The sequence below is a fragment of the Eucyclogobius newberryi genome, unplaced genomic scaffold (genome assembly GCF_026437365.1).
Source record: "Eucyclogobius newberryi isolate DKJ021-1_F unplaced genomic scaffold, fEucNew1.0.hap1 SCAF_22, whole genome shotgun sequence".
Classification (NCBI taxonomy): domain Eukaryota; kingdom Metazoa; phylum Chordata; class Actinopteri; order Gobiiformes; family Gobiidae; genus Eucyclogobius; species Eucyclogobius newberryi.
In genome coordinates this window covers 8,844,612-8,857,868 of record NW_027315857.1, presented here as the reverse complement: position 1 = coordinate 8,857,868, position 13,257 = coordinate 8,844,612, and the positions used below count along the sequence as shown (strand labels likewise).

The window sequence follows — 13,257 nt, the reverse complement described above, 5'->3', positions numbered from 1 at the left end:
CTGCTGCTTTCACTCGTGTCCAGGAGTCTGTGTCTGAGAGAGCGAGATCGGGATCAACAGAGGGATTGTAAACACACGATACCGATCACCGCTTTCTTTGCAAATATATGCAAATGTCACATGCACTTGTATTACTCAAAGCTAGAGCGTTATGAGCCAAGTTAAAAGTAATTATGTTATGTTGAGTAGGAGCAATAGATTATTAGCAGTGCAGCGTTTCATTACATAATAGAAGTTTTAGCAGCGAGATGTTGCAATATATAATTTTAGTGTTGCATTATGATTGAACTGTTATTCACAATTAGTGACCCCATGACTAAACAACAGCACCTTTCTTCACATTCAAATTACTTTATAGGTGACTATTCATTTCTAGTCTATGACCAGCTTTAATGATAAATCAAAGTGAATACAACATAAAATGCCACATATAAATGCATTTTACATCGATTGAATTAAAACGACTGAACTTTGCTTGTAAAACGGTAACGATTATACATCTCTAATTACATTGCGGCCTGAATAATCACGATTATCGATAAACCGAATCATCTCGACGACCGTGCCGGCCAGAGAAGCACAGTCGGTCGTGTAATACGCATCACCAATCACACGCAATTGTCCCCAAAAACTGAGAGATAAGCAGTACTTTTCTTTCGTGCTGGAGTTTGAACGTGCTCCGTGGCTGATTTGAGCCCGGTGTTTGTGGCTGTGTCCGTTTAACCGCATGTGAAGTCAAAACAGTCGATTCCCCCACTCGCCTCCCTCTGTTCCTCCAGCACATTATCAACAGTGTAACAGTGTGTTCAAAGGCCCCTTGCTTAGTGGTGCACATTCAGAGCTGCCGACTTAAGCAAACAGCTATTTGCATTCCATTAGGCAGGGGGGGAAAAAGGCAGAGGGAAGCACCATTCCTCATCCCATCTCGCTGAATATTCTGAACATGAGGTTTTCCAATCCTTAGTCTTTTTTTCCTTTTTTTCTTCTTTTCTTTTTTCTTCGCCTCCCGCTGGGGTCGCCACAGTGAGTCCGAGCGAGAGCAAGTGCGGCAATCAGTGCTTTGCCGTGCCAAGTCGATAGGAGAAAAATCCAGGCGACCAAAAGAGAAGTGTGTGTGTGGCCAATCATTGTAGTGGTGTTAGTGAAAACATACTTAACATATTTGGTGAACTGGTGCAAGGAAACAGCGGGAGTTAATGGCCGGGCGGCAGACGAGGGGGCGACGTGTGGCACTGAGTCCTTTGGTTAGAGGTTTGAGTGTCCGGAAAAGGGCTGGATATTATTTTTTTGGAAAAACATTGCTGTTAGATTTGTCATTTGTGTTTTACTTTTGTATTATGTTCAAAGTTTACATTTCAGACATGACAAGGAGCATTAACATTCAAGAAACGGTTGAAATAGGAACATCTAACCCTTACTTATGGATTGGATTTGCTAATTGTAGCTTTAATTTGATTGTGTCTCACGGCCGTAACGTACATTCAAACTTTATTTGGGATGATTGAAGATGGTTGTCAGCCCCAGTGTTTTACCTACGAAGTGTGGATTAAGCTAGAATCGTATCAATCTGTGTTTGTCGCTCGTAGTTTACCGTTTATCGTGGTTTTTCTGCATTATTTTCTATACAATGTTGTCATGACAGCGTTTCGCAAGCTCCACTTCCCTTATTCATTCATTCATTTTCTACCGCTTGTTCCCTTTTGGGGTCGCGGGTGACTGGAGCCTATCCCAGTGACTTTGGGCCTTAGGCGGGGTACACCCTGGACAGTGGCCAACTCGTCGCAGGGCTTTCCTTATATATTTGTTTATTCCATGATGTGATATGGCTTATAATGATGATAATCCGACCAAGCAGCTATACCGCAGTTCTATTCCAATGTAAACGGAGGTGCAACTTATAAACCAACAATTTTCGTAGACTCAAATGTTCCTGCGAATTTTTTTTGGACAGAGAGAAGCAAAAAAAACGTGCGAGTGAGTGATTTTAGACTCACAGCTGCACCGGGAAAGAGCCATGTGTGTGAAACCATGTGACAGGAACGAGCAGGAGGTTTTTTTGAAACCAGCTACAGCAGAGTTACCAGACAGTGAACACCAACTTTCGCATCCCCCGAGTCGCCGTCTTGGATCGACCGACCTACGTCACCATTTCTCTTTCCCCTTTCCTTCTCTCTCTCCGCCGCTTGTACGATCGCGCTCTGTCCGTCTCAAATGGCTCTTCAAAGATGCGGCGTCCCGGGCCGTACTGCAGGGACGTGCGGGGGTCCTCGCAGATATGAAGTAGAATGCTAAACAGTAACAGACGCGGCCTTCGTTTTCAGTCAAAGCGCTGTGCCATTTGTATTTAAAGGAGGTGGTGTCGAGAGGAATGACAAAACAATCCTGTGGAAGGTTGTTTTTTAAGTTGGATAAGCAATGTAGATGCTGCTGCAGATAAAAGTACGCACACTATGGATGTTTTGATGAAATAATGGCGTGTAAAGTTGTGCTAGTTCTTCTTAACTTCCTCTTTATGGATCATTTTATGGATTATCTTTATTATACATTATGGTTCATGTGTATGGCTAAAAAAAATAGAAAAACATGCATTGTTACTGTGAGAGTGGTCGTCTTTCCACAGATCTGCCCTGGAACTTGGCCTTATGGCGACACCGGCTTGTTTCCATGGTGATATACAAGTTCAATGCCATACTAAGGAACATTCAAGGCAAAGCAAATCTGAATAGAATAGAGTGTTTTTAGACAGGCAATGTTTAGGACTAGAGTTGGGCATTGTATTTAATTTTAGATCATATCGTGAAAGCAACATTTGAATATTAAGTATATCGTTTATAGGAAAAATGCTACAAAAAGAGCTGATTAAAAGTAAAAATGAGAATAAATATATGTTGTAAACTATCAAATGAGGGTATACTGTGATATTTCTGCACTTGCATGGACATTTCTGATGCTTCAACCTCAACTGATCCATTTAAATACACATTTTAACACAATACACTTAGTATCATCGCAATATTGTTACCGGGAAACTCCAAGAAAGTCGATTTCCTACGTCCCAAATACAGGTTTATGTCCCATGTGGTTTTTCAATAGTTTCTGAATAACAAGCCGCACTATTAGCCCCGTAGTTAATCAGAGCAGCACTTAAGCCGCGTGTTAGCGATCCGATCTCAACCGCGAGCGCGACGTCGTCCTCGCATTTAACTTTACGATTCGGAACCCCTTCGGAGAGCGCCGCGCACGGGGGGACGACGACTCCGCGGCGGCGTTATGTTCGGCGGCCGCGCTCCGTTCAACCCATAATCAAACTCTCCCCATCTCACCGAGCTCGTACTAAATGACCAGACGCCGTGATTTGTCTCCCCCCCTTTCATCCTCCTCCTCCCTCGCCACTTCACCGTCGCCATATGTCGCCGCGCTACGACCGGGCGACGCGTCAGCCTCAACTAACGCCTTAACCGCCAGATTTCTGACGTTGATTTATTTGCTACGGAATCCGGGGGGCGACGCGAGTAATAACCGCATTACATTATTTGTTTATCGAATCCGCCGCCCTCGCCTCTTTCCTTCGCCCGGCGTCACGGAAAAACGCCTTTTGAATTTTGATCGTGCCGCGATTAAGAGGTCAGCGCAGTCACTTAACCTCGGGCGTGTGAATTCTAAGAGCAAAGAGAGACGAGAGAAAACAAATTTGGGTGAAGCAATTAACGTGTCGAAGATGTTTTTTTTGTCTTTTTTTTTGCCTTTGTCATTCCTTCCGAGTCAGCTCTATTGAGGATGTTTTGTGTCACAAGCAGCTGGTTACTATTTGTGGGCGATGAGGAAGAGTGGGGTGTGAATAAAATGTACTTTAAATACCAGATGCCCCATTAAATGCCTGATATTATATCTGTGAGTGGCTGTCACATGTTCTGCCTCTTGTTGAGATTAGCACGGTGCAGGCCGCCGAATGCTTGCTGTATCTTTTTGGCTTGTTCTCAACACTGTGAAACGTGAATAATGCAATGCCTCTTATCGTGACTGTGAAGCCGAATTATGGTCATTAATCTGGAATATGTTTTTGCTCTTCCTGAGACGACGTTCGCTCGGTCTTGGGATTGGGCTGTAAAGGCTTCGGGCGTTAGCTGATTAACTGGTCGATGTCGTCTTCGACCGACATTTTTCTTGGTCGACTAATTATTTTAATGGAAATTTAAAGGATTTATATGATGTAGAGCAGAAAGGGAAAAGGCATGGAGCGAGTTAGCCGGAATTATGGGAAGGAATTGTGAATTTATTCTGCCCTTTTTATACAAATATGCTATTTACTTCAACTTTTCTGGTCTTGTCAGTGCACTTTGGGTTAAATATACGGTTGGAGAATAGAGAAAGTGTTGAGAGCTTCTTTTTAGTTGACTAATCGATGCTCAAGCAAGACTTTATTCAACCACGACCTTCCTCAGTTGACTGCAGCTCTAGTCTTTGGACATATTCTGCCTCTTTACAATGCTCTCTATAAAATATCCTCCTCGCAACTCCTTTTAATAAGTAAACATTGCTAAGCTTCTAAAACCACTTGTTAAAATGTGATCCCTGACAAACATATTGCTAGCTTGGAATCCTCTTGAAGTAATTAGCAGATTTAATTTGGCTATTTGCCCCGCATGCTCGGCCGCGTGTTTGTTCAAACCCTCACCGCCTCTTATCAGCTCCGTGAATAGTATCTCAGGGTACACAATGCAGCAGTGGAACTCAATAAAAGAGTTAAAGGCAAGGACAATCTCAAAGACAAGGCTGTCTGATAACAAAAGGGCCTCACCTAATAATCAACTACTGAACTTGGCTGTTGTTTTTTTCACCAAATGCATCGGCTCGGCTGAAGAAGCGAGGCAGAAAGACCGTGCCGGCACTTGCCAGCGTGTTTTATGGCTAATTGAAGCATTTGGAATAAAACAGCCTCAAAATGGCACCCTTTAGAATTGCAGCAGGGTTAATATATTGTGATCCCACAATTAGCCCAGGATTGTTAAGATCTCTTTAATTCGGTGAGGTCCATTAAGCGGGATGGGCGAGAAAGTGTTCCCTCTGAGACAATTTTTCTCTCCCCTCTTTGTTCTCGCTGCCCCCTTTTCCTCGCAGCAGCTGCTCTTGTAATCAATATAAATGGACGGAGTTGGCAGCACGTCGCCAGGTTATTTTGGCATCCACCTTTTTTAGGCGCCGTTCCCACAATGCTAACATTTTGTTTTAAGAAGTTTGTAAAAGCTAAATTATCTGCTGATAGCTTGAGGCTACTTTCATCTCTTTTATTCTATATGTAGGTCAGTGTTTCCCAAACAGAGGTACTGGGACCCATGGAAGTGCGCAAGCAGCTACCATGTTTTAAAATGAGGTGAAATTGAATATTTGATTGAATAAAGAAAATTATCTTTGTAGAAAGGTTTACAATTTTAATAACGTTTTGGAGGATTATGGACATCGATATCCATTCATTGACAATGTACTATTAGAGATGTATTTTCCTAAAGTCGCCAAGGCGCGTGAGACAGTTTGTTAGGAGGCACTTGAGACAAAAGGGTTGGAATTACAGTTAGCTTTTCTGTGATTGACAATATAAATCAGTCTTGGAGCATGTAGCGATATATAACTTGACAGCGATCGAACAGAACTAGTCTTGCATTTGGCAGAGTTGATTGCCTCAACTTCAGTGAGCTCTTGCGTAGCGCCCCCTATTGGACGCTAGCCTTTGATCCATGCTCTTCCTCTGTGTAAAAGATCAGAGCGGTTTGCTCTGAAGCCCAGTTCTAAATCCCCACTTGGCCCGACAGTGATTCCTTCCTCAGACCCACCACAACAGCAGCAGCAGCAGCAGCAGCAGCAGCAGCAGCAGCAGGAGGAAGAGAGTGGTCATGACTTAGACTTTTACAAGTGTCTCTTTGAGAAAATGAGAGTCCCTTCAGGGTTATCCTCCGTCACACGCTGCACCGATGGGAACTCCACGGTTTGAGCTGTTCAGATGGTATTGAAACTATTACTTTGGAGACTCCCACGCTTTATTCTCTATCCTGGAAACCGACTCTGATAACTATTTTACATTTGATAAATTAGCACACGAATAAAAGTAGAATAGTATGACTTTGAAATAGAAATGTACATATTTTAGTATTCCCTAAGTAGTAGGAGTAGTGAGTAGTAGTAGTGAGTAGTGAGTAGTAGTAGTGAGTAGTAGTAGTAGTGAGTAGTAGTGAGTAGTAGTGAGTAGTAGTAGTAGTAGATAATATAATACAATATGCAAACCTTTACACATTTCAAGAACAGCAGAAAAATAATCAGAAAAATATGTATTCATAATTATTTGTAGAGCACAATGTGTACAAAATTAAAAGATAAAACATAATTCATCTTCTCAAATTTGACTTTAAAAGAGAAAAGGTGCAGATAGTAGTTGTAGTTGTTATGATAGTCGTAGTAATCATATTTAAGATTTGACTTATGTACTTTTTCAATGCATTTTCCCCATCCCTTCCAACCATGTGCTTTTGGAAATACATAAAGGTTACACAGAAGTCTTGCATATTACTCACTTATTGGTCATAGTCTAAAACGATCCTGCTCCTTGCTTCTTATCCAGCGCTGAATATAGAGGCTAAGAAAAGCACTACCAACAGCTAATACTCCTGCCGCTTAATGCCCAGGTAATAACTCGCGGTGCTGGGAAAGGCAACACCGGCTTCTGGCACTGTAGATTTGGCAAGTAATTAAACAGCATGCCACATTACCGGGCAATTTCCTGCGAGGCTTCCCCACAGCACCCGCCCCAGTCTACGCAGGCTTATCTTGAAATATGTCCCCTTCATCATTTTTAATAACGTTGTTGTGGATATCTACGAAGTGAACATGTTATTTGCCTGTTAGCGTGCCAAGATATTATCTGGAAATGGCAAAATGAATGAAATGGGTGCAAATTCTTTACGTTAAATGTGTGAGAGTGGAAGAACAATAGCGCCGCTAGAGGTTGGAATGTCCTTTAGAATAATGGTGGCTAATGCTAATCCACTCGAGTGCATGGAAGGATTTGTTCTTGTTGGGATAGCCACGTAATGTCCCATGGCGATGACGCTGTTGATCTTTCCGCTGGCTCCAAGTCCCCTGGGTTGTTACTGGGACTTGCATATTTAAAAGCGGTGCAAAATACAGTCTTGTACTACACATTTTAGCCTTTTTAGCCTAGGTTTTCTGTTCTGGGTTTGCAAATCAGCTTGTTTTTGAAGATTTCCTAAAGACTGTACAAACATCAAACATTTATTCCAATATTAAATTCACTCTTTATAAAACACGGTGATTGTAACTTGTGTTTTGCAAGTTGGGGTGTCTATTCCAGGCCCTGGTTGTGTTATCCGCTCCTCTGTGCCTGTTTTCCTCACATTTGGTGCATCATCTCGGCCATTAAGCGGCCAGCTGCAGCAACTGTTCTGGCACATCAAAGTGGAGCTGAGCGGCACGAACAAGCTGTCTCGCTCACACCCTCCAAAAGAAATAAAGAAATAAATGGAAAATACTGGACAACTTCCGATTCGTGAGCGCTAATCATCATTAGGGACGGACAATATTGACCAAAAAAATGATGTTTCGGTTTTGTATTTTATTCTGACTTTAAGAATCAGATGATAGATTTGAAAATGTCTGGATTGAGGTGTGATTGGACTGCAAAAGTAACTACTTAGGTGAAGAAATATATATTTATATCCATGTATGTAAGTTTAAACTTCTTTTTGTGCGCAGATTGTATTTATAATTACTGAGCAAATTGATTGAATGCCAAATAGATAAGATTCAAAGAGAAACCAATCATCTCTCCACCCAAAAAGTTTCAGAGTGCACCTTTAAACAGATTTTAAATATCTTGTTTTGGTTATGTACAAGTGAAAAAGGTGCACTAGACTCAATGTTTGTTTGTGGACCGCAGCCCACCCAAGCCTATTCCTCTCTTCCCCAGATACTTGCTACTTGTCAGCCTCCGTAATGGGTTTTTTGGGGCTAGATATTATTTTGGTCCAGTAAGCTGCGTGCTTAAAATATGACTGACAGGCTCGACTCACTTTTGCACGAAGCAGAATTCAGTTTTTAAAGAAAGCTGCCAGGAAAAATACAACCATCTCTGCTCCAGCTACAATATTGAATAGAAATACACATCGTCTGACTTTATTGAAGGGACTACATTTTGATCTCGGTTTTTGCATGAATTCATAGTTTTCTCTTATTTTGGTCCGCTTGAACAGTACATACACGATCTACTCTACCAAACATTGCCCCGCATTACTCTCACAAACAAAAGGGCGTGCTTTTAAAGAAGATCAAATGATAGTAGAAAGTTCAGTAACAGATTGCAAGCATTAAAGTCTACAGCACATCCAAAACAAAAACTTCCCTTGACTAAAACGTCCCTTGTATTCTTTCTCTCCATTTGTCTGTGCGCGTCTCCCTCTTATTCCCGCTTCCTAAGAAGATAGATGAAGAAAATGAGGCCAACTTGCTGGCAGTGCTTACAGAGACCCTGGACAGCATCCCGGTGGATGAGGACGGATTGCCTTCGTTTGAGGCCTTGGCAGACGGGGACGTGACCAATGCCAGTGACCAGAGCTGTCCCTCCTCCCCCAGCGGCTCCCCCCACACCCCCGAGCCAGAGGAGCCTTCCCTGGTAAGACAAAACCCTCCCTCTCCTCCCTCTTTGCCATCATTATATCCCCCCCACCCGTCCAAGAGCGTGATGTTTTGGAGACTTGCAGTCCTGGATACATGCTGCCAGTCTGTGTTGAACAACAGATAAGGCACTTTGACAACCCCTTGGCAGCGGGAGGCCCTATTCTTCCCACTGATGTGTGGTCATAACCGACTCGGACACATTTTCGACATTGCGCGCCGAGGCAAATACACGGCGCGGAGGAATAAATGCATTGGATGTGGTGCTAATTACATAACAGGGTGAATATGGCAGCGGCTCAGCGTTGTAACAAGTGTGCTCGGGCCAACGGCGGATGTAACTGTCATGGGTTCTGGAATCAAACCGGGACATAATTAAAGTATTTGATAAAAGAGAATTGAAATCACTCCGGTTTGGCAAAATATGTGTGTTCTGTTGTGGAAAGTAAAACAAAAACGAGTAATTGGGTTTTTACTGAAGTTGTAAGTGCAGTGTTTGTGGTTCTATGTAAACGTACAACTTGGTTAGCAGTACTGGGGGTAAATACAGTGTTAGTATTTCTTCCACAAAGTTAGAACATACAAAAACTAACTTCATAGCTTCTACTTGATTTGCATTTGGGGTTTTTTGGTTTAATTAAGTTAAAATATGTCTAGCCTATGCCTTTGCACTGCACTGGCTTTTTTAACAGGCTTTCCCTTAATTTGCATCTTTGTTTTTGCTTCATTTTAGGACCTTGATTCAAAATCTCTGGAGTCAGTCGCTAGAATCTATAATTAATAACAAACGAGAAATAAAAACAGCTAACTTTCTTCCACTGAAAGTAGGCTGAGGACGTCTGGAGTGAGACGGGCTGGAGTTGTAAATGGTTCAAGAGTTCAAGAGTCTTGTGACTGTTACAAAATGCCATTACCTTTTGGTTCCATGCTGGTTGTTTCTGTACGACCTTTAGACGCACCAGCACCACTATTTACTCCAACACATTAGAGAAGCTTTGTGCTGTGTACACATGAAACACTGGAAAATGTGACTTGCGCTATCACAGTCTATTAATACTATGATATGTACATATAAGAAGCATGACATGAAAATATTAAAACTGGTTAAGCAAGTTTAGTGTGAAATGAAGTGTTGTAGAATATAATATCAACAGCAAAAACACAAAACAATTAAGTATATTGTCTTTTTAACTTGACTGTGGTATTGTGCACATGTTCACACTAGTAAACGATCCTACTAAATGCACTTGGGTCTTCAGTGAAATTATCCAATTACTTTTCTCTTATAATTTTCTCTTCCGCTCCACCCCAGAACCATTTGAATTACAAGCCTAATTGAAACATCTGAATAACCTCACTTCCCCTCTCTTCCTCCGCTTGTTCCTTGTCTGCTCGCAGCTGAAGAAGCTCCTCCTGGCGCCGGCAAACTCCCAGCTCAGCTATAATCAATACACAGGTGGCAAGGCACAGAACCATGCAGCCAACAGCAACCACCGGATCCGACCACCACCTGCCGTCGTCAAGGTAGGGACAAAGCGTGACAAATGTAGCCATGGAAGGTTTACACGCTCTGCCCCGCTGCTGACTTCACTCCCGTCCTCATGTTTTCTACTAGTATTTATTTATGCTTTTTGGTGGCCGCTTTTAAAAGAGCGTTGGTTTGTTGTCCCAGGAGTGCAGCTCGTAATAAAAACAGACTGATTGCTGTTGGGCTTTTCCAGGCGCTGCATAGACACTGTAGTCTCATTAGTGCTTCCACTTATCGTCCATAGTGTGGAGTCTGTTGGAAAAAAAGAAAAAAAAACGTGCCTGGCAGTTGTGTGGTGAGAGTGATGCTTTGAGATGATCAAAAATCAGACTCGAAATTCTCATTAGATGGATCTCCAAAGGGTTGTGTCTTCTGTAAGGCTAGAGCTGATTAAGATTAATGCTCGTCAGTTTAAGTATTGTATGGTTGGGAATGTGAATAAATGGGGTGTGTGATTTCGGTAATGTCTTTGCGTTTGGCATCGGGACATGACGCGCTCCATGTTTGATGTCATATTTAGCTTCCAGCGTGTCATCATTTGCACTTGTTTAAGAAAAAATGTCTGAAATCTCTATTTCTTCTGCTTTCCCCGGTGCCTGAAATCCTGTGGATATGGAGACGCATGTGGATGTGGTGATATTGTGTGGCGGTATATAGCGTGTTTGCACATTGCAGCACGACAACCTTCCACACATGGTCTATTTTCATACTGTGCCTTTGAGTCATCTGTTTCTGGAGCACAGCGAATGTGGATTCCCGGAGGACATGGTGTGCGTACAGAGCCGTGTGGTGGTGCTCCAAGGGCCACGCAATTAAGATGATGGGCGGACTGCACTCCCACCATTGCCTCCCAGACAGTTGGGCAACCACTGTGCTCAGGCTGTCTGAATCACTTTTAGCCTCTCCCCAGTCCCATCCCTTTCTTCTTTTATGTCTGTGTGCACTTAAAACTCAAATATTCCTATTACTGCCAGCTGCACTTAAAATGAAATTATTTTCTGTCTCCCTCCTGTTGAGCAGACGGAGAATCCTTGGAACGGCAAAGCACGCGGGAGTTCGACCCAACAGAACCGGCCAGTGAGGCGGCCCTGCACAGAGCTGCTCAAATACCTGACAGCCACAGATGACATCCTGCTCCACACCAAAGCCAGTGAAATCAGAGGCCCCTGGGTGCCCGGCAATAGCAGAGACAAAAGCATCCTGGGTCTAGGTGCCTCATCGTCGTCCTCCTCGCCTTCTTCATCGTCCACCTCCTCGTTCTCCTCCCTTTCCTCCAGCTCCTCCACCTGTTCAGCCTCCAAGAAGAAGTCGGTGTCTTCTCAGCAGCAGCAGCAGCAGCAGCGAGGTGAGCGCCGGGCTGCTGGCGAGTGTAGTGTGCCTGGTGTTGGGGCTGGGAAGTGGCAGCGGTGCCATACTCACCATGATGAGAAGTCCCAGGCCTGCGGCCATGCCTGCCCCAAACTGGAGCACAGAGCACCCAGTGAAGAAGGAAGGCCGCCAGGCGACGCGGGCCGCCTGGCCGCCGCTAGCTTTATTAGGTATATGCATTCTTATTCCCTCCCTCCCAGAGAGGCGAGTCACAGTTGTGGGCATTGCCGAGAGGCTGCAGGTGCTCAGTCTAGAAGGGGCTCTGGCAGGCAAGGCCATAGGCACACGAGTGGTGCCCAACACGCACCACGCAGACACATCACATTGACCATAAAGAAAACAGAGGAGAAGCCAGGCCACCCCTTACTCAGCCAGCTGCTCACCTCCAAACACAAGCCTGCCCAGTACCAGGTCCAACTACGCACAGGCAGCCCCCGTCCCATACCCCCCGCCCCCAAAAAACAATCTCCTCCCAGGTCTAAGAGCCCCTTCCGGAGTAATCCACTCATGGACAAGGAAGAGCTGAACGATATAAAGTCTATTAGAGAACATGAGCCGGAGCAACTTGACTCTGGGCCCCTGCTCTCCCCTCTGACCTTTGACTTAGAGACAGACTCAGGCCTGAACATGGGCTTTGGACTGGAGCTGGGGTGGCCCAGCAGGGGGCGCTGTGGGGAGGACCAGGATGAAGCTGATAATGATGATGACGGTGTCGTTGATTATGATGATGTCATGGGCAGTAGCACGGCTGCAGTGCTCTTTCAGGGGCCGCCCAGCCCACTGTTCCCTGTCCTTCCCTGCTTCATACCAGGGCAAAGGCATCCACACAGGCAGGCACTCAGCGAGCACCCCGACGACCCTGGCCACCCTTTGTTAGGTAATCATGACTGCATCCCCCCACTGGCCTTATTTATGCTCTCTCTTTTCCCTCTCCTGCTCTAACCACTTCCCAGTTTGACTTCACAACTAACACGTATTCTAATTTGAATCTAACAGTCATTCGGAGGGCATCCACAACAAACAGCCTGCTAGCCAATGTTTTTTCTGGTCCCAGAGGCAGTCCTTTAAATTAAAATTAAATTAAAAACAAAAAAAGGAAGGGGTGGGGGAATGGGGGCGCCTTGTTTTGCTACTGTATGTCTTGTATTCATAAAGTTGACCCTTCAACCCTGTTTGGCTGATTGAGCAGAGTGTGCTGAATACGTATGGACTTTAGTCTGGGAGCCCGGGCTGCACTTTAGAGCCATGTCCCTTTTGCTGGAGCACAAGGCGGCCAGAGCCTCGGGCAACTGCACAAGCTTCTCTGACTCTCCTTTCTTCCTGTTTCCCCCTCCTCTGCGTTTGGTGCATGCGGTTATGACTTTACTGTCCAGAGAGGGGCTCACCCACTGTCATTGTCTTGTCTGTGGCATTGCCGCTGTCTGTCCTTAACTCCATTTTGGGTCTTGCTTGTCGTTGTTTCATTGGAGCTGGGTGTGTGTTAGGCCCCGTGATACATGTCCCATCACTTCATCTTGCCTCACAGAATGGACAGTCTAAAAACATACTGTTTTTAAGAATGGGGTCAATCTCACTCCAAAGTTTTGCAGTAAATAGTGTTCGTAGACTTTTCTCTAACATGGTTTGGGTGTTTTTGTAGTGATAATTGCTTTATTAATGAGCCAATCTGAAATAAATTGTTG

General features: G+C 44.2%; 1 protein-coding gene across 10 annotated transcripts in view; it reads left to right on the top strand.

Moving 5' to 3' along the window:
- The window catches only part of ppargc1a (peroxisome proliferator-activated receptor gamma, coactivator 1 alpha), a 47,543-nt gene that overhangs the window by 14,057 nt on the left and 20,229 nt on the right, over positions 1–13,257 (top strand). For 2 of the 10 annotated variants that reach the window (XM_072459258.1, XM_072459253.1), the window contains exons 3-5: positions 8,483–8,677; positions 10,078–10,203; positions 11,225–12,452. In XM_072459258.1, coding sequence (XP_072315359.1) covers positions 8,483–8,677; positions 10,078–10,203; positions 11,225–12,452 — 1,549 coding nt within the window. The remainder of the gene's footprint in view (positions 1–8,482; positions 8,678–10,077; positions 10,204–11,224; positions 12,453–13,257) is intronic. The other 8 variants (XM_072459260.1, XM_072459256.1, XM_072459259.1 and 5 more) reach the window with 5 other exon arrangements.